The sequence below is a fragment of the Loxodonta africana genome, chromosome 7 (genome assembly GCF_030014295.1).
Source record: "Loxodonta africana isolate mLoxAfr1 chromosome 7, mLoxAfr1.hap2, whole genome shotgun sequence".
Lineage (NCBI taxonomy): Eukaryota > Metazoa > Chordata > Mammalia > Proboscidea > Elephantidae > Loxodonta > Loxodonta africana.
The window spans coordinates 63,358,321-63,383,482 of NC_087348.1; the positions used below are offsets into that span (position 1 = coordinate 63,358,321).

Consider the following 25,162-nt stretch of genomic DNA (forward strand, 5'->3'; position numbering starts at 1 on the left):
TGCTTTGCCCAACACCACAGTGGACAATAAAGGGTATCAAGGTGTGTGGAAAGCCCCGTGCTAATTAACGCCGGTGCTTTGGGTGACTGGAAGGGAGAGGCCCTTCTTCTTTAGCAAACAGTAGATGAAATCAAGCAACCAATTTGAGCAGTGATGTTTAGGCTTTATAGCTAAAAGTTCATGGCTTAGAAAAAAACAATTATAAACTTTTCTGCAGAACATTATCATAAGTCAAATACCCTAGTTCCTAATCCCCCACCTCCTGTTTTTTTCCTGCCATTAAAACAAATATCTTCCAAGGTGATCTTTTGATAAAGCAGAGTTGTTTGGGAATGCAATGACTCCCACTGTAACAAAGTAGACAATGACTATGCAGCATTCTGCTTGTACATTATTCGATGGTGAGCCTGCGGGGCAAGCATCAGTCCTTCTGGGACCGTCAACACAATCTAGAACCTGATCCTGCAAAGCGGAGGACCAGACGTGTGCTGTGCGAACTTCACTGACACCTCGACCTGCTCTCTAAGGTCCACAAAACCCAGTCATGTTTATTGGTACCCACCTATATCCCTCATCAGGGACACTGCCCCTCCCAGGGAAGCTGACTGCATCCTTCTCTGCTAAAAACCATTTGCCACCTTTCTTCAGTGCCCTTTATACTTCTCTTTGGTAAAACAGAGGCATTAGCTGGAGTCAAACTTTTGCCTTAGTAAAATGACTCTCATGTGTAACACTGAACAAAACAAGCAAAAGGGTTCTGAAGTCTATTTTAGGGGCTGCTTATTGCATTTTTTTTTTTTTTATTGCATAGGGGAAACCATGGTGCCGTAGTGGTTAAGTGCTACAGCTGCTAACCCAAGGGTCAGCAGTTCGAATCCTCCAGGTGCTCCTTGGAAACTCTATGAGGCAGTTCTACTCTGTCCTATAGGGTCGCTAGGAGTTGGAATTGACTCGACGGCACTGGGTTTGATTTTTTTGGTATTGCATTGGAAGGAGTCCTGGTGGTGCAGTGGTTAAACCCTCAGCTGCGAACCAGAAGGTCAGTGGTTTGAACCCACCAGGCACTTCCTGAGAGAAGAGATGTGACGGTCTGCTTCTATAAAAATTTACAGCCTTGGAAACACTATGGGGCAGTTCTACCCTGTCCTATAGGGTCCCTATGAGTCCGAATCAACTCAAGGGCAAGGGGTTATTGCATACGAGCACGTGTGTAATAGGCCAGAGTTATGGGTAGGAGCAGCTAATTAGTTCTGGCTGCTGGCATTTCTGACCTATAAAAATACACATCTCCACCAGGCACAGAAGGTGGCCTCATTGTATCCATTTCAAGGTCATGCTAATTCCCCAGGAACTACCAGTCGCTCTCAGCATTGAAAAGCTCGATGAACAACACATTCTGTCTGGGCTAGACTCTGGCTGGTGTAAAGGAGGGTGCCTGAACACCCACAGCAGTAGACTGGCAAGGAGCCCCCACCTGGACTGCATTTCCGCTTGTGCCTTTGACTGCTGATGAGGTGCTGGCTGGTGCGGCTGGTGCAGCTGGCACAGGGCTTGGGGAGTGGCTGGCACCTGTTGCTGAGGCGTGCCAGCCTGGCCCTGGGAGGGGGCGCCAGCCAGCTGGGCCCCGGCGGGCGGCAGCGGCGAGGAGAGGTGTTGCTTCTGGGGCTGCTGCTGCTGTTGCTTGTACCGGGAGAGGCTAAAGAAGAGGCCTAGGATGGCCTTGAGATTTCCATTCCTGATTTCTGGAAGACAATGAAAAGACCGTTGTCAGAAAGGGAGCCCTTTCTGCCTCCCGATCAATGCACTGCTTCAGCCCTCCCACAAGTTTAACTCCTCTAGGATGGACAGATCTCCTGAACACTTAACTGGTATCACAGTCAGTTAAAACCAGGCCGAAAGCACAAAGAAATTAGCCGATTCTCCCTACCGGCATTACAGTGGATACGTGAGACAAGTTGAAATTGGATGTTTGGCAAATGCCAGGAGAAATTTTCAGTAAGGACATAGCTGAAAACGCAAGAGTCCCTGAGCAAGACTGCTTGTTCTACAGGCAAAGCAACTGATCCAGGGACGAGGGCCCTCCCCACTGCTGGGGAGGGGGGGGTGGTGCTGGGGAGGCTTGCCGGTCTTTACCCTGCTCTGCCAAGGTCCTTGTTCTAAGCTTCAAGCCACCCTGAGTGTGCCAAGTGGCTGCCATCCCACTCCAAAACCCTTCTCTGCTTTATGCAATCACCCTTCTCTCAAATACAAGACTGTTTCTCTTGTCCATTGAATGAATAACATAAATTTGGGGTAGAGGTGGGGATAGCCTATAAAGACTTGCTTCCATAAAGTAGTCACACAAACCATCTCTTTTATATTATATTAAAAGAGATTATAACTGTGCAGGGATGAGAACATTTCCATTCCAAACAATGGGTGCAAACATAGCAACAATTGTGAGGATGGCGCAGGACCAGGCAGTGTTTCGTTGTACATGGGGTAGCTATGAGTGGGAAGGACTCCAAGGCACCTAACAACACAACGATTCCAGATAGTCTTTCAGATGTTAAAATGCATTTGCCTCCAGGCATGCATAAAAAGTTGCAGAGAAGGAATAAAATATTTATTCACAGGCAGAGGCTCTGGATGGCAAGGGTTGTTCTCCTTGGGGCCATCCATTCCTTTAAAATACAGCTCTTTTAACACCAGATGCTGAGAGACAGGGTCCAAACTGGCCCTGAGGGTGAAGTACTAGGGCCACCCAGCTCGACGGATGGACAAGGAACCTTGATGAGGGGAACACACTCAGCTCGCTGTGCTTTGCTTACACCCCTTGCTCTGCTGCTGGATTACTTGTTGTGAACTGGCAAGGGAAAAGAAGCAAGGTGGTTGTTGTTAGCTGCCATCGAGTTGGTCCCTGACTCATGGCGATCCCATGACAACAGAACAAAATGGCGTCTGGTCCTGTGTCATCTTCATGATCTGTTGGGTACTGGACTGTTGTGATCCATAGGGTTTTCATTGTCTGACTTTTAGAAGTAGATTGCCAGCTAGTCTGCCTAGTCTGTCTCGGTCTGGAAGCTCCACTGAAACCTGTTCAGCATCATAGCAACATTCAAGTCTCCGCTGATAAATGGGTGTTGGTTGCACTTGAGGTGCATTGGCCAAGAATTGAATCTGAGTCTCCTGCATGGAAGGGGAGATTCTTCCACTAAACCACCGCTGCCCTTATAAGAAAGCTTTAAATGTTTTGTTGGCAGGGTGGGTACGGAAAGCCTTGCTGGTGGGTAATGCCCACCTCCAGGTTAGCCCCGGGGTGGGGAAGAGGCTATTGACAAAGGAATGAGTTTCCTCCAAGGACAAGTAAAGGGGCAGAAGGTATGAATGCATCCTTTCAGAAACCAGCCACAATCCTGCAAAGGAAGGAGGAATGGCAGCCTACCAATGCCTTCACCCTGATGTGATCTGCTGATTAGGCCAGCCTGAGTTACTTCCTATCCGAGCTTCCCTTTCTCCAGGCTCTGGAGAAACAACAATGCAGCCTTCACTCCCAACTTCAGGAGCTAACAGGTTCTGATGCTGCCACAAAATTGACAGAAGGACAGCATTTGGGAAACTTATGCCATGAGTTCCAATCTGTACTCTTTGTTTACTAGCTGTGTAATCCCAAGCAAGTCACTTACTCTCTCTGGCAACAAGGACAGCACCTGCCCCATCACACAAGGTTGATATGCAGATCAAATGAGAATGCACACTATCAACAATGCCATCCTGCATTTGTCTGGGTTGTTATACGAAGCCTACAGTACCAGATCCTGAATGAGATTCCCATACAGGTCCAGCTTCAATGCTTTAAAAACAATGGTGTTAAATAAAACCACTTGCTGGGGAGGTTGATTCCAACTGATGGAGACTCCACGTGTGACAGAACTATGCTCTGTAGGGTTTTCAGTGGGTGATTTTCAGAAGTAGATTACCAGGCCTTTCTTCCAAGGTGCCTCTGGGTAGGCTTGAGCTGCCAACCTTCTGGTTAGCAGCCAAGTGCATTTACTGTTTGTACCACCCAGGGACTCTGGTATTAACTAACGCCCCCCCAAAACTAATTGCCCTTGAGTTGAATTCCTACTCATAGCAACCCTATAGGGCAGAGTAGAACTGCCCCAGAGGGTTTCCAAGGCTGTAATCTTTACGGGAGCAGATTGCCACATCTTTCTCCCACAGAGCGGCTGGTGGGTTCAAACCACTGACCTTTCGGTTAGCAGCTGAGCACTTAACCACTGTGCCACCAGGGTTCTTTGGTTTTAACTAAAATGTCCTTATAATATATTGTACAAACCATGACACTTTTGAGAGTGAAAGAAAGGCTCTTAATAACACCAGGCCAACAGGGGCAACAGGGCCTGATGTGGACAAACCAGGAAGCACAGTCTCTGCTTATAAACAGAGTTAGGGACAAAATCAAGGAATAAACACTGGAGCTGAGATCTGAATTGAGGTTTTTCCGGATCAAAGCATGGTCTCCTAACACTGTGTAACTTGGCTTACTTGTACAAATATCATGTGTGCTGAATTTAAAAGCATACCAGATAATGTTTTATTTATTAAGCTAGCTGGTCAGCATGTAAGTATTCTTTATTCTTTTGGTGTGTCAAACATTCCATGATACATTTTTTTAAACCACACAAGAAAAACAAAGAGGGGAGGAACTAAGAGTTCAGCATATCCGGGGGTACAGGGGTTGTCCATGTCAGCCCCCACCATCACCAGACCAACCCAAGTGCAGACAAGCACCCATCTTGGCTCTGAGGAAGTCCCTCCTTGGCACCAGCTTTCCAATATTCTCTACCTTCTGTGGTTGTTACATCATTTATTGTTCATTAGTTTGTTCCATTGTTCACTAAAACATCTTTTTATCTGTAAAGAGCACAGTGCTCCCGTAAATATACTTTTGGGGGGAGGCAACAGTTGTTATTCTAACGATCGTTAATCTTTAGGGCCTGAAAGACCTGGGTTTGAATCTCTAGAGTCTATCATTTATAGACTGCGTTTTCTCAAGATTCAACCTCACTGAACCTTAATTTCCTTCTCCTTTAAAATGGGAATAGGCCCTGTGATACCTTTCCCACAAGTTATTATGAAAGTTAAGTGAGAAAACAAATTCATGCTACAATGTAGATGAACCTTGAAAACACTGATCATGCTAAGTGAAGTAAATCAGTCACAAGAAAGACAAATATTGTATGATCCCACTCATATGAAATATCTAGACTAAGCAAACGTACAGAAGCCAAAGTTGCCTAGTGGTTACCAGGGGCAAGAAGGAGCCCTGGTGGCGCAAAGGCCCTGGTGGCACTTGGCTGTGAACTAAAAGGTTGTCCATTCAAACCCACCCAGTGGCTCCACAGAAGAAAAGACCTGACAATCTGTTTCCATAAAGATTACAGTCAAGAAAACCCTATGGGGCGGTTCTACTCTGTCACGTGGGGTTGTTATGAGTCAAGAATGACTCCGTGGCACCTAACAACAACAACAATGACAACCAGAGACAGGAGGGAGGAGAAAAGGGGAGCCCTTGTTTAGGAAGTACCGAGTATCTGCTAATGGTGATGGAAAATTTGGCAATGGATACTGGTGATGATTGCATAATGTGGGGAATGTAATCAGGTATTGAATTGTACACGCAAAAAACATTGAATTGGTAAATGTTGTGTTATATGTATTTTTACCACAATAAAAGCAAAAATATTACATTGATTATTAATTACCAAAAAAAAAAAAAAAGGATTAAATGAGAAAATGAGTACAAAGCACTTACACTACACCTGTGTCTACACTTCCCTTTTTGGTTCAGAAAATAAGGTCGCTCTACACGTAGCCTCCTCGGAATTCAAGACAGAGCTCTTTGCCCAAAGGAAGTCTAAGAAGCTATCTATTCTCCTCCCTACTATATGCCCTCTGTTCCATAGTCGTTGGTGTCTATGACGATCTTATATTAGAGAAAACTCAATGGTGAACTTCTTTCTTTTTTAAAAAACAGCTTTAAAAAAAACACCCCAAACCCATTGCTGTCAAGTTGATTCCAACTCATAGCGACCCTATAGGACAGAATAGAACTGCCCCATAGGGTTTCCAAGGAGCACCTCATGGATTCGAACTGCCAACCTTTTGGTTAGCAGCCATACATACCTCTTAACCACTACGCCACCAGGGCTTTCAAAAAGCAGCTTTATTGAAGCATAACTTCCACCCACAAAATTCACCCATTTTGTGTCCAATTCAATGATTTTTCAGTCAATTTATAGACTTTTACAACTATCCCTATAATCTAGTTTTAGAACATTTCCATCACCCCAAAAAGATTCTTCACGCCTTAAAAAAAAAAAAAATCCGCTGTTGTCAAGTTGATACCAACTCATAGCGACCCTATAGGACAAGGCAGAACTGTCCCATCGAGTTTCCAAGGAGCACCTGGTGGATTCAAACCGCCGACCTTTTGGTGAGCAGCCCTAGCACTTAACCACTATGCCACCAGGGTTTCCTCCTCATGCCTATTTGCCCTCAATCCTCAGTCCCACTCCCAGACAACTATTAATCTGCTATTTCTACACATTTGTCTTTTTGGGGGGCATTTCATATAAACAGAATCATGCAACATGTACTCTTTTACATCTGGCTTCCTTCACTTAGCATAATGTTTCTGAGGTTCATTCATGTCAGGGCAGGTATCAATAGCTGGTTCCTTTACACTGCTGAGTAGTGTCCCATTACATGGATATACCACATTTCATTTATCCATTCACCAGGTGATGGGTATTTGGATTGCTTTTCTTGAAGGACAAAAACATTCAAGAGTGGTGGATGCTCTGGTTGGGGTTGGAAGCCACATAGTTTATGCCATGGGTGGTCTATAACAGACAGTATCCCAAAATAGCTAGAACTGTGTTCTTTCATATTTCCCTAGTGGTATTTGTCTCTGTTCCATGAGGCCTGGTAAGGCGGCTCCACAGGCAGTCTAAAAACAAAATCCATCAGCCACAAAAATGTTTCCAAGATACTTCCCAAGGTGTTGGAAAAGGAACGTCATTCTGTGTTTGATCAACTAACCTCGCCCTCTTAATTTCTAGAAAGGGAGAAAAATGTAGACCTAGGGAGGAGAAGTAACTCGGCCAAGGAAACACCAGCTAGCTAGTTGCTAAACAACCAACGGAACCCTGTTCTCCTTTCTCTTCTTGTGGCTGCCCTATGTAAACTGAAGAACAAACTGTATAGGTCATATTTCAACTTCCACTGGAATTCAGTATTACCTTGACTCTTAATTTCTTTGGGTTCTGGCTGATCTCTTTGTTCCCATTGGCTAGCAGTAATCTGCAGAGGTGCTATAGGTAACATCGGGCATGAAGGGTAAGCTAGGTAGGCGAGTTATTTTCTTTCAACATTATTTGAGAGAAACCCCATGCCTGGTTTACAAAGGCACAAGCGCTGGCCTAACCTAATACAAAGAAACCTGCTTTGTAGGAAAGAAGGGGTTGGAAGCCAAAGACAGGGCTGCCTCAGACCGCAGAGTTCGAAACGCCTATTCAGTTCCCTCAGGCCAGGGTTGTATAAGGCTTGCCCAGCTGATTTGGGATTGTGGAGTCTGTGGCATTATTCCTCCAGATGGGCTGTCTCCATAAGATGCATTCACCACACAACTTTCCACCCCCCTCCAGCAGCCCTCCTGTGTGCTGCTCACCAAGCCTGCCAGTGAGTCTACACAGAACGTGAAAGCAGGAGTGAGAGCACAGCCCACAGGACTCCTCCTCACGAGAGACTGAAATGGTCCCACTCACTGCCAACCTGTTTTAGGTGCTGTGGGTGGAGGAAATGCTCCACTTGCTGCTCTGACCCTGCAGGTCCACAGATGAAGGGAGGAGCAAGTGCCGCATCTAGATTTCTGGTCATCAGGGAGGCAAACGCAGATCTGGGCTAATCAAGCAGAGGAATGATTTCACTTGAAAAGCATACACTCCTTAAAAGAGGCACCTGGAAGGCTCTTCCTGCCTCTGCCTCTCCAATCTACAAGGTTGATAAAGAGCTAATCTTTTGCCCGCATCAGATTTACCTATGCTCCATCTTCTGTCTGGGTTTCCTTTCACCTTTCTTTTCTTTCTAGAGAGGACCTATTCATCTTATAAAACCCAGGGGAAATATCACCACCTCTGGGAAGCCTTCCTGACTGCCCCAGGCAGAGTGATCACTGCCTTTCTTTGGTCACCACGGGATCCTGTACATACCACCGGCACAGCTCTTATTAATTGGAATTTAGGCTAGATGTTTATGGGGGCAGTGTGGTTCAGTAGTAGAATTCTTGCCTTCCTTATGGGAGACCGAGGTTTAACTCCTGGCCAATGCACCTCAATACAGCCACCGCCCATCCATCAGAGGAGGCTTGCGTATTACTATGATGTTGAACAGGTATCAGTAGAGCGTCCAGACTAAGTCAGATTAGGAAGAAAGGCCTGGAGATCTAGTCCTGAAAAATCTGCCAGTGAAAACCCTATGAATCATAATGGTCCAATCATGTTGTACATGGGGTCAAGTTGGGGCCAAGTTGACAGCAGCTAACAACAAGGCTAGTTGTCTATGGTTATCTTGATGATCTATGTATCCTAGTGCTTAGCACTGTGCCTGGCACTTCTGGCAAATGTTTGCTGAACTAACCAGAATATGCCTTATCCCCTGACTCCTACTTCTCCACTGCAGGAGGGTGGGCTCAGGGCCAGGTAGCACAAACTCCAGGCGTTTTCAAAACCCCAGAGATAAAGGTGATCCTTTCTCACCAGGACAGGTTTACAGACGGTTGAGATAGATGGAATTACGCATCTGGGAGGGTTGGGGGAGATCCTGAAAATCACGCCAGGACGGGGTAAGGCTCAGCTCAAAGGATTCTGGCAAGTCTCCAAGAGCAAATAAGTCCAACCTCCAGAACGCTGAGGGGACAGAAGGCCTAGTCCAGGCAGAGCGCTGTACACCAACAGCACCTCTGCAGGGCTCACCCGGGCCTCCAGCCTCTGCCCGGAGGCGTCTGCCATCTGTGCCCTGCAACAAAGGCTCTCTGTGGCAAGTTGAGGCAGGGCCCGAGCTCTTGAAATGCTTCAAGGACAGGTGCACACACACTCCTGTGTTACAAAGCCAGCTTTAGTCACCGGGAAAGGGTGGAGACATATCTACGGGGCTTTCCAACCGCCGATGTTTTTTTCATCAGAGGAGGAGCCTCAGGGCACTCAATCATCTTCAAAAGGAAAACAAAAAGCATTAAAACTACATTACTTTTTAAAACACCATAAGGCTTTTCTATTAGTTATGCAGGTGGTTAGAAGCATGGGCAGTGAGACACAGTAGAAAGAACCAGCCTTTGAATTAGCAGACTTGGTAGCTTAGCCCCTGCCTGACCTTATGCCAAAACCAAACCTGTTGGCATCAAGTCAATTCCGACTCATAAAAAAAAAAAAAAAACTCATAGTGACCCTATAAAACAGAGAACCACCCCACAGGGTTTCCTAGGCTATAAATCTTTACGGAAGCAGACTTTCACATCTTTTTCTCATCTTTTTCTCGCAGAGCAGCTGGTGGGTTTGAACCGCTGGCCTTTTGGGTGGCAGTCAGGCACTTTAACCACTGCACCACTAGGACACTACAGTCCTCCCTTTTTCCATATATATCAGTCTCTTTGGACCTTGGTTTCCTTATCTGTACAATGGGGATAATAGTAATACTGATCTCATAAGATTGCAGAGGAGATTAAATAAGATATAAATGTGCACTGCACTTAGGTCAGTGAGTGAAACCTGTGGGTTCTCAATAAATGTTTTCTAGTCCTATAATGTAACTCAACAGGTCAAGTGAGATACTTCCTGTAACCCTGAAATTGTGAGTAAAACCCAACTTGAGGATAAAAAGCTCTAACTACCTCCACCTTACAAGTTCAAGGAGCTGCTAAAAGTTGGGGGTAATCACCTTCCTATAGGATTTACTGAGCGGCACCAGTTCAGAATCAGTTTTACAAACCACCACCATCATCATCACTCTTACTTCCCAAAATATCAATATAAGAAGATCTAGATGTGGGAAGGCCATTGGTTTGTTTGTGTTTTGGATAGGTGGTGTTGAATGACCCTTTGACTAAGGAGCAAGAAGGTGGGGTCCTTGTCCTCCTTGAAGTCAAGGCAGTGGAGGCTCTAAGAGAATTACTCAAAAGTGGGGGTGCTGGCAGGAAGGAGAGCCTGGTATTCTACTCCCCAGTTGGACATCTGCTAAGCAGAGACTTGGCCATTCTGCTTCTTGGCCATCTGAGTGGGAGAAAAAGAACTGGAGGCAGGCTGTCCAGGGAGGACTGCCAGGTGACAGGCCTGTTCCACCTATCTCAAGTAGAATACAGAGCCTACACATTCTTGTTGGTTCCTATGAGAGATAATGGAAGGAGGACAAGACTGAGGGCTACAGTCCGACCAGAGCCACCTTAGTGTGGAGACAAAGGGGAGTCTGTTTCAGGAGGATGGGATATGAATGCTACCAGCTGGGGGTGAGCTGGAAGAGCTGGGCAAATCTCACAAAGACTACCTATGCCCTGGGAGCAGCATGGGAGGGAGGTCCTGATGGGCAGGTCATGTTGAGACCCCCACGTTATATCTATTCAAGAGGTGGACTGCAACTTCACCACCAGTGGAACTCTTACCTCCTCCATGTGGCCCCAATCTTGGAGGCTCAGGCACAGGAAAGAGGGAGGGGGAAGGGAAAGGGAAAGGAAGTCAAGCCACCATGCCCTCATTCCCCTCCAAGCTCCTAAAGCCACTTGCATTGGAGGGCATGGGGGAAAAGAGCTTTGAATAGACCTTGAGATTAAAGTTTAAAAATGAACAAGACTAAGTCATAAATATTGACATAAAATGGTTCTAATAACTGAATGTGACTGAAAAGTTATGGATCCTGGCCAATATATCATTACATGAGCTACTACCTAGCAGGAAAGAAGGGGGTTCAACACAGCACAGTTGGGGGCAGCAACTGAAATACCATAAAACTATTTCACGGTTATGCCCCAATGCACTGTATGCTCTTCTATGCTCAGAGACCTACAAGGGTCATACCCCAACATCTGAAAGGGGCGGTGGGCAGAGTGCCTCTTTGCCTCCACAGACTGCACAGCATCTTCTGAGATGTAGCGTGATGTACATGTTCCAGGTAGCAAAGAGTTCTAAATCTTTTCTGATTCTTTCCTCTGTACATGGCATGTCTGTATTTTATTTATCTGCTATCCCAAAAGACACCATGGTAGAGTACAAAGAACATGAGATCTGAAGTCAAACACTGGTTCAAATCCTGGCTCTGCCACTCACTAGCCTCATGCTTTGGGGATGTCGCTCAAAATCTCTTTAAGCCAAAGTCTCCTCACCTGTAAACTGAGGCTATCATAAACTCCAACTTCAGTTGTAAGAACTGGAGCTGATGCAAATAAAGTCCTTAAAAACACAGTAGGTACTTGCTCTTTTGACACATATCCACTGAATAGATTGTCTATGCCTCAGGGTACAGGAGAATAAGGGAAAAAATAAGGTAGAACGCAGGACAATGGGTAGGTGGCAGAATGGTCAGGTGCCATTTCCAGGCCACATGGGATGAATGAAGTTGGCCTGCAGAGCTTGTGTTACTGCAGAGCCCTTGATGCGGAGCAAAACATGGTAAAAGTCCCAGCAGGTGCTCTGCTTGGGGACACAGGTCTGTCGCTGGGGTGCAATCACACCAAGAAACTAGGAGGAGGACATTCCCGCCACTTACTAGCCAGCACTAAAGCTCTCCAAGGAGGAAATCATGAGTGTCTCAGAAAGGCAACTTGCATCTCCCTATATAATGGAGCCCTGGTGGTGTGGTGGTTAAAGTGATCAAATGCTAAACAAAAGGATGGTGGTTGGAAACCACCAGTGGCTCCTTGGGAGAAAGATGTGGCAGTCTGCTTCCGTAGAGATTTACAGCTTCGGAAACCCTATGGGATCGCTATAGCTGGAAGTGACTCGATGGCAGTGGGTTTGGGGACCTACCCAGAGATCTCTGGTGATACAGTGGTTAAGCTCTCAGTTGCTAACCATAACATTGGCAGTTTGAACCCACCAGCTGCTCCACGGGAGAAAGGTGTGGCAGTCTGCTTCTGTAAAGATTACAGCCTTGGAAACCCTATGGGGATAGGGCAGTTCTATTCTGTCCTGTTGGCTCGCTATGAGTCAGAATCAACTCAACAGCAATGAGCTTTTGTTTACTTACCATGGCAACACCACCACCACTGACTCCTTCCCTAGCAACGCATATTCCACACAGTCAGCCCAGATCTCATCCCCACGATGAGGGCCCACACTCCAGAGCAGAGGACTTCTAGGATATCCCTCTAGGAGCTGGGGTTAGGGCTGACCACCTTCCAGCTGCTTCTGAGTCCCCTAGAAGCGGCATGATGCCTGCCTGACTTTGGACAGGACAAGCACATTGGAGTTCCTACTCAGGGGCGTCCAACAGCCCCACTCTAAGACATGACACACCCACAAGGCACCAACAGTGACCCTTTACGCCCCCACCCCCAACACAGGAAGAGCAAAGGAAAACCAAGCTTCCAGGACACAGCAGAGGCAAGGACCAGGCACCAATGGAGTCTTCAACATTTGCAAACTAACCTACTCCATCTGGCTGCTTCCTTCCTCACTGCTCCCCTTCTTCCCACCCTGGCCACTGGAGTCCATGCTAACACGTATCTTTTCAGAAAGCAACCTTGCTAGAGAAAGGTAGTATCATCTGAAACCGAAACTGCTTTACCTGTCCTGGGAAAACTGAAGGCAGGTGCAAACTAATGGGTTTGGAAGGATGCTGGGGCCTATACAGCTTCTAGCTGGCAGCTGCTTGTATTTACAAACAGGAGAGAGCGGAGGTTTCCAAGACTAAATTTTGCCTGAGGAGGCTGAGAATTTGGACCAGTCATCTCCAGACCAACACGTAATTTAACAGCAAGTCATTAGTCAATGCTAATGTGCTAATTAACCAACAAATCAGAGTTAATTAAAAACCAATCAGGATGAAAAAATGTAGCATCTCACTAATAAATCCAGTACTCTCTCTTTCAAAGAAACCCTGGTGGCATAGTGGTTAAGTACTACAGCTGCTAACCAAAGGGTCAGCAGTTTGAATCCGCCAGGCGCTCCTTGGAAACTCTATGGGGCAGTTCTACTCTGTCGTATAGGGTCGCTATGAGTTGGAATCGACTCGACGGCACTGAGTTTGGTTTTTTTTTTTTTTTTGGTTTTCTCTCCTTTAAGAGTAAGGAAAAGTGCTGCTGCTTCTAATAGAGGAAAGAGATAGGACTAGGTATTAATTTTCCCGGGAGCCGTACAGTCTAAATATGTTCTGGGGCTAAGTGTTCTCTCTTCCTCAGATAAGACCTAACTTAATAATCAACTGAACTGCCAAATAGGTGAATCAAGTCAGCATTGTTTAGCCAATCCCTGGTCAGAGCAAAGCAGCTCCGGCTTACACAGTGCCAAGGTTGAATCTGCAACCTTGGAGACGGCGGCAGATGGACCACTAAGCAAGGTATGCACGGGCTTAATGGTGTCTACTTACTAATCTATAGTGTACAATTTCACATGGGCTCATCATTAAAGATGGGGTGAAACTGCGTACTACAGGTTAGTAAGTAAGCACAAGCTGGCCCGTGAGTTCCTTGTTTATTGGGTAATCCTCCTTGGAGATTTTTTTGGGTTGTGAAAAGTTGGCATCTTCTAGAGTATGTTTTGTTATGCATATTTTCAACACGTTAAAAAAAAAAAAAAAAGTCGTCCTCAAGTCTAAACAAGCATTGAGCTATCCGAAGGGAAAACAAACCCGGAAGAAGCCACCAGCATCCTTTGCCTTAACTGTATTGATGTCCTCAATAAATAACAGGTGGGCATTTCTAATAATGAAAAGGCAGTTCAGTGACAAGCGGTCTGACTCACCTTCTGCAGACAGCCCCTGGATGTTTATCCCCTTTGCTGCCAGGAAATTCAAGCAGGCATCTATGTTTTCAATCTAGCGGAAAGAAAACAACAATACACACTCAATAAATGTTCACTGTCTTCCAGTGCCATCTCCTACTAGTGACAAAGGACTACGTCAGAGAGAGGGTTAGTTGTGTTTTGGTTAACGTTCGCAACCAGGAAAAACTGAACATCAAAACACCTGATGGACGGGTGCAGGCCAGGACTCTTCTTTGTCTGTTCTTGCACAGGAAAAAGTTACCCAATGTCCCAGCCACATGGCTCCAAAAGTCAAGGGCCTGCATTGCTCACAGCCACCAAAAATAACCAGACAGGTTGGAATTGGAATTCTCATGTTGATCACGGTCACCAGTGCAATTCTGAAAACTCAAGCAGCTGCCAGGGCAGTGGAGGTGGAGACGAGGTTAGGGGACCCACCCAGCTATCCGCAGCTGGCATAACATTTCCAGAGGCAGGCAGTCAAATGTGAAAACAGCGAAAGGGAGTTTCAGCAGGAATCTGGCAGTGTGTACTCACAAAATTCTCAGGATGGCAGACATTGCAGATGACCAGAAAGGCCTGAGACCTTTTTGACCTCTTCTATCCTTTGTACACTTTGGCAAGAAGGACCCACCAGCCAGAGTCTGGAAACCTCCCTGGTTTTGCCACTGCTGATGCCACGGCTAAGGGCAAGCCAGTGTCCAGTCCTTAGGAAAGAGCATTTGGGTCAGTCCCAAAGCTCTGATCTGACTTCAGTTGTCAGGGCTAATTGTTTTTTGGTTTCAAGGAAAATGTTCTGGCTTGATCATGTCAATGGTGACCATTAGTGAACAAAATTGCTTTTGACTTGGCCTAGGGATCTTTGAACTTCATACAATTTGCAGTTCATAATAGAGATCCCAAGCCCCTCCACAACCACTCCACCCCACATGACTTCCCAGGTGCAAAGTTTTTATGAATTCAAACCAATATTTAATCCATGGAGTTTATTTTAAACTCATAAATGATTGTATATGTGACCATCCTCCCCATCTCCAAGCAATTTCCTGATGCTCCTTCATAAACCCAGGGAGCGAAGCCTCTACATTTTAAGAGCACTGCAAACAGTTCACGTGCTCAGCTGCTAACAGAAAGGTTGGTAGTTTGAGTCCACCCAGAGGAACCTCGGAAGAAAGGCCTGGTGATCTACTTCCGAAAAATTAGTCACTGAAAGCCCTAGGAGTACAGTTCTACTCTGACACACATCGGGTTACCATGCATCTAGTTGCCATGGTTAAATCTGAGTATTGTCTGGCTCCAAGGCAGTCTTCCTGAAGCTCCCATACACCCTCCCACCAATACCCAGCACTTTTCCTTCTATAACCTAGCCTCCACATCTGAATGTGGATATCTGAATAAAAGTGTACCCATTTTATAAGAATTCACTCAACGCTGAATTGGAATTGGTCCATCCCTGTATTTTTAGCACAGGCTCCCATCTCCTTCCCAATCTTCAGCCCACCTTCAAGGGTCCTCATCAAGAAGACATTTATTTTCTCATCTCTAGGAAAAGGAGCAGAATGTAATTTCCTGTAAACTAAATAAATGCTGATGCTATGGGTCTTTTTTTTTTTTTTTTTATGGGTTATGCTGACCACGTGGCAGAAAATCATTCCTTATTATTTTCCTTATGCAGCTAAACATCATACAGAGCAAGAAAAACTGAGATGGCTTTTAATCTCCCCTTCCCTTCTGTACAGCTCCAGGATGACTAAGAGTGGCAACCAGGTACCACCCTCTCGGAGGGAAGGAAAGGGAAAGAAGAGAATGGTTGGGAGTCTTCGCAGAAGGTGTTTTGGAGCAAGCAGCTTTCACTTGAAAGCATAATAAAAATTACATCTCTAAATGTTACTTCACTGTATTGTGAAATCCTGTTTTGGAGAAAATGTTCTATCAATCCTTATTTCTACTGTTGTGCACAGCAGTACTATACTAAAAGAATTTGCAGCTCCTCTCCGCCTCAAAGAGGCACTGATAATTTAACTCAGATAAAGTTATAAAATTCTTCTTCTACTTCCTGTTTTGTACTATAATCCTATCCCTGGGTGGTGCAAATAGTTAAAGAGCTTAGCTGTTAACCGAAAAGTTGGAGACTTAAGTCCACCCAGAGGCACCTCGAAAGAAAGGTCTGGTGGTCTGCTTCCAAAAAATCAGCCACTGAAAATCCTATTGAACACAATCCTACTTGACACACACGGGGTCACGACGTGTCAGAACCGGTTTGACGGCAACTGGTACTTCTTTAATAAATCTTGCACATGGCCGATAAGTTCCACTTCAGCAATTATGTCCCCATGGAAAATAAGAAAAAGATAAAGAAAAGCTGACCATCCCTGTATCTGCTAATGCAAAAGGAAAAATGATATATACTTGATATTTACTCTTAGAAGTGTCACATAGGTAGGCTAAAATTTGTAGGTTAATTATTTTTTTTCAGCGACAGTGCATCAGTGTTACACTAAAAATAAGATACCCACCAACATATTCAAGAAAAGTGCTGCTCTGTTATAATGCTGCATTTTTATTTTACTTTCCTTTTAAGAAGCATAAAGTACGTTTCCTTGTACCATGTATGCAACATTCAACGCACATAGCATCGTTTAAGATACAGATTACAGTCTGCTTGCAAGACTAGCCTTGATGCCTTTCAAATTCAGCCATCCGCTGCTTTCTCTTAGTGTTAAATTCTATGACAGAGAGTAGTAATCACAGGTCACTCAGAATACTTCCTCCTTCTGTTGTTAATTTTTTAAAAAGTCCTATCATTCTTCCATAGAATTTCATAATTATGACCAGTATCTCTCTACCTGTATGTGGAGGGAGGGGGAAATTTTGCCCCCCCCTCCCCTGGGGTCATTTGACAACATCTGGCAACATTTTGGGTTGTCACCACCCTGGGAGGAGGGAAGAATTGTTAATGATATCCAGCGAGTCATGGCCAGGGATGCTGCTAAACATCCTACAGTGCACAGGACAGCTGCTCATGGCAAAGAATTAAATGCCAATACCATAGAGATTAAAAAATCTTGAGAATATGACTCTTTTCATCATTTATTCAATCAACATAGTTGTGAGACTGCCTGCTCTGTGCCAGGCACTGTGCACAATTGTTTTAATGTGGTGTTGGTTTTGGCAAGTGTTGCTTGATGGAGAAAGTGTGGTAAGGAGGTCAGATTCTTGACTGAGATTACACAGGTCAATGGCAGAGCTGGGGCTGGAACCCAGGAGTCTCCTCTCCCTGTCGCAGGAGCTCACATTTCCACAATCCTCCTGTTTGGGGTCCAGCACCCCCCACCCCGTTCCTGTTCACTTTGGGGAGAATGAGAGCATATGAACAGGGGAAGCATTAGGTAAACAGAGGGGGCCAAAGGGTACCAAGGGCAACTTCTCCTAAAGAGGAGATGAAATATGGACAGCAACATCCAGATGGCCTCACTGCATTCCAAGAAAACGTGAAAACGAAACATCAGAACTTGGGTCATCATCGAAAGGCCTACCTAGAAGCCCATCAAGCACCTTGAATCTTTCCCTTTCACTATGAAGTCTCTGCTCACAGAAGGAGTTCAAAAAGCATTCCTTAGGTCTTAAATCCACTCTTTAATAGCGTTCCATTAAGGTTAAAAATCACTCCTGAGAAGGAGGCTGAGACCCACACTCTTTTCATTTGCACCTCAGGAAGAGAGCGAGGCGGGGAAGCAGAATGGGGTCAGATGTGGATTCCAACCTCCCGCTTTATTTGGAATGAGATCAGAGGGGGAGACTGTTTCTTTGATCCAGGCTCTCTTCTGATTAAAATTCACCTCCAGGTTTTTCTCCAAATACTGTACAGGTAAGCAACCCACCCACATGTACTGCTGAAATTGCAAACTCCCCCCACATTCCACGAGGGAAACAGCTCCAGTGGCAGGTCCCACCCAGTACTAATGACAGCATGAGGCTGTCCAGTAAGGAGGCTCTTGGGGCTCTCAGGGCATGTGCGATCCAGACACACAGCATGGGATGAGGATCCGATAAAGTTGGGAAGCAGAGAGATGGAAAAGATGCTTAACCAGCAAAGTATGTAAATATGACCAAAGCTGTTCATTAACACGTGGCCGCCAATATAAACTACTTTCCAAAATTAGCTGAAAAATTTGTGCAAAGTCTGACATTCCAGCATTGCTGAAAGGGGGCGGAAGCGGTATTGGGTGAGGAGGCTATCATAGCTGTTGCCATAGAAATGCATCCAACAGGTCTGGGATCAAGTTGCTGGGTCTGCAGCATCAGCTGGGGTGTGGGTGAAGGTGGGGAGCACAGAAGAGGAGAAGGGTGCTGGATGAAGTAGGGGGGCCAAAAGGGCCCGAAAAAGACCAGGATGCACTTCTCCAGGCTTCCCTTTGTTCGAGGCCAAACATGGCCTTAACCCTGTGCAGCCCATGAATATCCAAGAGAGGCTGTGAGGAAGCCCTTCTCCCAGTCTCAGTCGGATTCTCCATCCCAGAGTTGATGGGTTTCTCAATAGTCTCTGAACTTTCAACTTTCAGGGTAACTTCCGCAGGCTCTGTATATTGCAGCCTCTACCCCCCATATCCAGGAGTTCATCTCCACCCACGACTGACAGACAACAAAAGAGCTTTCCTGAGAAAAAGCAAAACAAATGCCCAACAACTGGAAAGAGGAAGGGGAGGGGAGAGGAGCGCAAATGGCAAACTTCACATTTCAATCATGATTGAGGCTGTACTGGGCTTCACAATAACATAAAATACACAAACCTCAGAAGCACTGCTGTATGACTCCTCGGTAGCTTAGGGACTAATCAAATACCATCTGTTGTGGCAGCTGTCATGGCAGCATTTTTCTCCAAATACCAGTGTAGCTGCATGCAAAGTGCATGAAAATGATGAATGCAAACGAAGACCTCCTCTATGGGCACTACTGCAGCCCAGAGAAGGTGGTGTTCCCGGCACAGCAAGTAAGTGGAGCGATAAGCATTCTTAGGACAGGTTTCTCAGTAGGACCCTTGGAAATCTTCATCATAGGAGGAGGAAACTGGGAGGGCAGGCAAACAGTGATGCATTAAGTCAAGTGTGGCCATAGGTGCCTCCTTGCTCTAAAGTCTTGCACTGCAAGCCCAGGCCCAGAAAAGTTTCCTGGAGGCAGCGCCTTGACACCTCAAGGCCAGGACTCTTGCTCAGTCCCAGTGCTTGCATCAGGTCACCTCCAAGTCTGCTCTTCAAAGTCCATCTCACTGCAGGGACTTTTTTTTTAATCACAAAATGTCTAAAGCCTAGGCAATGGGGGGCCTAGGCCCCAGACATGCTTAAGTGAGAACTTTAAAGTTTTTGTGACTTTAAAAGCACAGCATAGCATCTTCCTGAAACTCATACATCACCTCAAACAACTTCCTTCTAGAAGTATGGGGCAACTCGCACATCTGATACTGCTACTTGCCAACAAAAATAATGATTATTCCTTCCCTCACATTTACTGAGCACCTACGGGGCGCCGGGTAAGGTGCTGGTGCTGGGTATAGAGTGGTAAACAAATAAACACAACCCGTGCCCTTGTGGAGCCTACAGTCTAAGGTAGGGGGACTGGCATTAAATGAATAATGCCCCAGTAAGCACGTGACTAGACGCATTAGTGGGTTACTGATAGAATTCTTGCTTTCCATGCAAGGGATCCAAGTTCCATTTTCAGCCAATACGTCTCATGCACAGCCACCACCCGTCTGCCAGGGGAGGCTTGCGTGTTGCTGTGACGCTGAACAAGTTTCGGTGGAGCTAGCAGACTAAGATGCACTAGGAAAAAAGGCCTGGTTGTCTACTTCCAAAAATCAGCCTACGGATCACAACAGTCAGATCCACAACCAACCAGGAGGATGGCGCAGGACTGGGCGGCATTTCATTCCCTTGCGCATGGCGTTGCCATGAGTCAGGGGCTGCTACCACAGCAGCTAACAACAACAACAAAGTATGTGACTACAAGCTGCCATGGTTACTACAAAAGAGAAGACAGTGCTAAGGAGGCACATACTACAAGTCCTGATTCAGCACAGGAGGGCCACCAGCAAGCTAGCTCTTAAGAGGGAGCACATAGGTCCACAGAGACAAGGCTTTTGTTCGTTTTGCTCACTGGTGTATTCCTGAGCACCTGGATTAGTGTGTAGTATGTACCAAAAACCAAACCTGTTGCCGTCGAGTTGATTCTGACTCATAGTGACCCTATAGGACGGAAGGGAACTGCCTCATAGGGTTTCCAAGGAGTGGCCAGTGGACTCGAACTGTCGACATTTTGGTTAGCAGTCGAATGCTTAACCACTTTGCCATCAGAGCTCCACGTAGCACATAGAAGGTACTAAAAAAATTATTTGTTGACTGAAGGAATGTAGGGGAAAACATTCCAGCTGAGATCTTAGGAGTAAACTACGTTCCCTGAATGGGGAAGAGATCATACTAAGCCTAGAGAACTGAAGGCTTGAAAGCTTCTAAAACAGGATGACGCATACCGCATTCCAAGAACCAAAACAACAGTTGACAGTGGGGCTCTGACGGTGGAGCACAGTGGGCAAGGGGGAAGGGTAATGAGTGATGACACTGAGCAAGGGCAGAGGGCTGGCCACACAGGGCCATGTTGCTCATGCCAAGGAGATGACGTGAGGAACGCGAGAAAGCAGGGTCCTTCCATTCCCTGGAACAATGGCAATAGCAGCCTTCGAGTCTGAGAACTTAAGGACAGGCTCTCCTGTGTTGGGATTGTTCAAGCAGTAGCCTCGAGGTGGGGCTCCAGTGACTTCCGGCTGGGCTCAGAGAAGGGGAGGGCAGGGAAGGGAATGTCAGCATCTGTTGTCTTCTGTACTAGGAATGTCTGCTTCACATCTAAAAAGGCCTCCATCAAATTCATATGCCCTTCTCACAACCCTTCCTCTGCCCCATTCCACAAAAAGAACAAAGAGGATTGAAAAAAAGAAATTCAACCATGAAACCAAACAAAAAAGCAAAATGCACTTTAGGCAAATGCCCTCCTAACTGTCTGTCTTGGCAGTGTTGGCTGTCTTCTTCCTCTACGTGCCTAGGAGGCCAGGACCTGATGCTTGATTTGCCCTGCGTCATCGTTTGGTCCTCCCAAATCAGTGCTGGGGTCCAGGAGCATCCTATGATCACATGGCTCATGGGCCACAGTGGTCCTCAAGAAGCACAACCCCATGGGGCAGCGCTGGGGTGGGGGAAGGAGAATGAGATAGTAGGCTTCATTTTCGAAGAAAAAATCAGTTGCCATTGAGCCAATTCTAACTCGTGGTGACCCCATGTGTGTCCGAGTAGAACTGTGCACCAGAGGATTTCGATGGCTGATTTTTTCAGAAGTAGATTGCCAGGCCTTTCTTCTTAGGTACCTCTGGGTGACCTCGAGTTTCTAACATTTCAGTCAGAAGCTAAGCACCTTAACCATTTACACCACCCAGGTATTAATTTTAGAAGAAGATTCCAAAATGAGAGAAATTTATGGTGGTGTTTCAAATTCCCCTAATTGGGGAAATACTCAAGACCATTAGGGCCTGTCCTTCTTTCTGCATGGATCTCCCCTTGTAAGCCACCTTGCTTGCTTGGTTGATGCATAAAGCCATCTCTGTCCAGCGGTACAAGGGGCTCCACACTCTCTGTCCCAGCTTTGGCCATTCAAGCATCAAAGCTTTCAGCAAACTAGCTCTAGCTCCCACAGTGACTTTTAAACAGGAAATTTAAGGATGTGGGAATACGGGACTGCTGTTTCAAGTCAATTTCAACTCATAGTGCACCCCCCCCCCCGCCCCGTGTGACGAGTGGAACTGCCCCATAGGTTTCCTAGGCGTAATATTTACAGAAGGAGATTGCCAGATCTTCTTCCCACGGAACTGCGGGGTGGGTTTGAATTGCCAGCCTTTGTAGTTAGCAGCCAAACACTTCACCGTTAAACCAGGGCTCCTTAACTGGGGACTCGATGATGCTTAATAGTCCCTGTGGACAGTCTGTTTCTCTTCTTGCTTTATTGTCCTGCGCGCCCCTTTCCGTTTAAGCTGGCAACTTCACCCACCATACCTTTTATAACACTTACAACTTCAGCTTTCCAAAATGCTGTCAAAAATTCCTTTTTAAAAACTTTGAGTCTCTCTGTTGTTACAGCAAATGGGAACATCCACGTGGATTAAAAAAAAAAACTTCTCTACAGGAGAAAATAATTGAAAACAACAATCTATCTTAAATTCCTCTAGTGGACTACCTTTTTCCACTTTGCTTCCAACGGCCTAGAATATTTCATTTTCCTATTACTTTCTGACTTCTCCATTTTTCCCCTGAAACAAAGAAGTCTGGCAGCTAAACTTTAGCTGGTATAGCTAAAGTTCTAAAAGTCATTCCTTTGTCTGGAGGCTCCCATAATAAATCCTTAGAGTCGAGCTCTGCAGAGCATTCCCCTTTAGAGATGGTGACTACAATGACCACACACTACAAGGGGAGAAACTCCACTGGAGATCAGGTTGTCAGAAAGTCCCACGGGATACCTTTGTGTGTATGCAATCGGTATACCATTCCATAGTAATTTATATCATTTTCCTGCAACAATTTCAGAGTAACACTTCCTAACTTCCTGTTGTTAGCTGTCAGTGAGTCTATCCTCAACTCATGGCAACCCCATGCACAGTGGGACGCGATGCTGCCCAGTCCTACGCCATGCCCATCACTGGCTGCGGATCAGATTGCTAAGATCCATACGGTTTTCATTGGCTGATTTTCCAGAAGTAGATCTCCAGGCCTTTCTCCCCGCTCCGTCTTAGTCTGGAAGCTCTGCTGAAACCTGTTCAGCATCATAGCAACATGCAAACCTTCACTGACAGATGGGCAGTGGCTGTGTGTAAGGTGCACTATTCAGAAATCGAATCCAGCTCTCCTGCACAGACAGTGAAAATTCTACCATGGAACCACCACTGCCTCCCTAACTTCCTATCACCCCCCAAAAGCACTGTTTGAAGTCAAGGCCTCCAAGTGGAAGAGCTAGACACAAAGGCAAAAGGGGTGTGATTAGGGCTAAGGAATGATGTCTGCAGGACACAAAACAGGTTTCAGGGTCAAATCTGAGTTCAGATGCTGTTTCTGCCATTTACTCAATATGACTTTCAGCATGTTACCTCAGTGGCCTGATCTGTGAAATGGGAATTATGACACCTACCACACAGAGTGCTTGCTGGCACTATAGGACAGTGTATATATGTGCTGTTCGACATAATGCCTGGAATTTAGGAAGTGCCCAATAACTGGTAGTTGTTGTTACTTTTGACATGAATGTCCTTGGGCTATAGTTCTAGGGCCATTAACATTCCCAAAGCTGTATCTGGAATTGGTCCCTGACAAAAAGAGAATTAGACAAGCTTGTCTTGGCTGCCTTCCATTTCCTCCTCCAGGGCCTTCCTTTCAACCCCAGCTTTCTAGGACTCTGGGTCTTCTCTATCACCTGATGTCACAGCTACCTCTCAGCAACTCCTCCCTTGTAAGATGCTCATGAACTCATTCTCATCAAGGCAGAAGTGACTGCTATTGGCTTCCCATATTACCTCTCCCAGTGGTATATGTATTCTCTCACAGTTTTCAGGTGACAGTGGTATTTGTATTCTCTCACAGTTTTCAGGTGACAGTGGTATTTGTATTCTCTCACAGTTTTCAGGTGACAGTGGTATTTGTATTCTCTCACAGTTTTCAGGTGACAGTGGCATTTGTATTCTCTCACAGTTTTCAGGTGACAGTGGTAGATGTATTCTCTCACAGTTTTCAGGTGACAGTGGTAGATGTATTCTCTCACAGTTTTCAGGTGACAGTGGTATTTGTATTCTCTCACAGTTTTCAGGTGACAGTGGCATTTGTATTCCCTCACAGTTTTTAGGTGACAGTGGCATTTGTATTCCCTCACAGTTTTCAGGTGACAGTGGCATTTGTATTCCCTCACAGTTTTCAGGTGACAGTGGCATTTGTATTCTCTCACAGTTTTCAGGTGACAGTGGTATTTGTATTCTCTCACAGTTTTCAGGTGACAGTGGTATATGTATTCTCTCACAATTTTCAGGTGACAGTGGTATTTGTATTCTCTCACAGTTTTCAGGTGACAGTGGTATTTGTATTCTCTCACAGTTTTCAGGTGACAGTGGTATTTGTATTCTCTCACAGTTTTCAGGTGACAGTGGCATTTGTATTCTCTCACAGTTTTCAGGTGACAGTAGTATTTGTATTCTCTCACAGTTTTCAGGTGACAGTGGTATATGTATTCTCTCAGTTTTCAGGTGACAGTGGTATTTGTATTCTCTCACAGTTTTCAGGTGACAGTGGTATTTGTATTCTCTCACAATTTTCAGGTGACAGTGGTATATGTATTCTCTCACAATTTTCAGGTGACAGTGGTATTTGTATTCTCTCACAATTTTCAGGTGACAGTGGTATATGTATTCTCTCACAATTTTCAGGTGACAGTGGTATTTGTATTCTCTCACAATTTTCAGGTGACAGTGGTATTTGTATTCTCTCACAGTTTTCAGATGACAGTGGTATTTGTATTCTCTCACAATTTTCAGGTGACAGTGGTATTTGTATTCTCTCACAGTTTTCAGGTGATAGTGGTGTATGTATTCTCTCACAGTTTTCAGGTGACAGTGGTATTTGTATTCTCTCACAGTTTTCAGGTGACAGTGGTATTTGTATTCCCTCACAGTTTTCAGGTGACAGTGGTATTTGTATTCCCTCACAGTTTTCAGGTGACAGTGGCATTTGTATTCCCTCACAGTTTTCAGGTGACAGTGGTATTTGTATTCCCTCAGAGTTTTCAGGTGACAGTATCTGTTGAAATATGAACTTTGGATTGATTCATACCTGAATTCTGGCTCCCTGATATACCAGTCACAAGACCCTGGGGAAACTGTTGATCTCCCCAAGCCTCAGGTTTATCATTGCTAAAATGGGAATACTGATATCTATCTCATAGCATTACTGAGAGGATTAGATGGGTTGATATATATATATCAAGGGTCTAGAACTTTCCATAGTCAGAAATTTAAAAAGGCTCACACTTTACACTATTCCAAAAAGGCAGAATTTTAGACACTAGTGGCATTTCCT

At 45.5% G+C, this 25,162-nt stretch overlaps 1 protein-coding gene across 4 annotated transcripts in view; it reads right to left on the bottom strand.

The window, feature by feature from the left end:
* Positions 1-25,162, bottom strand: part of NAV2 (neuron navigator 2) — a 459,088-nt gene that overhangs the window by 251,355 nt on the left and 182,571 nt on the right. For all 4 annotated transcript variants that reach the window (XM_023550786.2, XM_064288347.1, XM_023550784.2 and 1 more), the window contains exons 4-5: positions 13,992-14,064; positions 1,475-1,742 (exon numbers count right to left, since the gene is read on the bottom strand). In XM_023550786.2, coding sequence (XP_023406554.2) covers positions 1,475-1,742; positions 13,992-14,064 — 341 coding nt within the window. The remainder of the gene's footprint in view (positions 1-1,474; positions 1,743-13,991; positions 14,065-25,162) is intronic.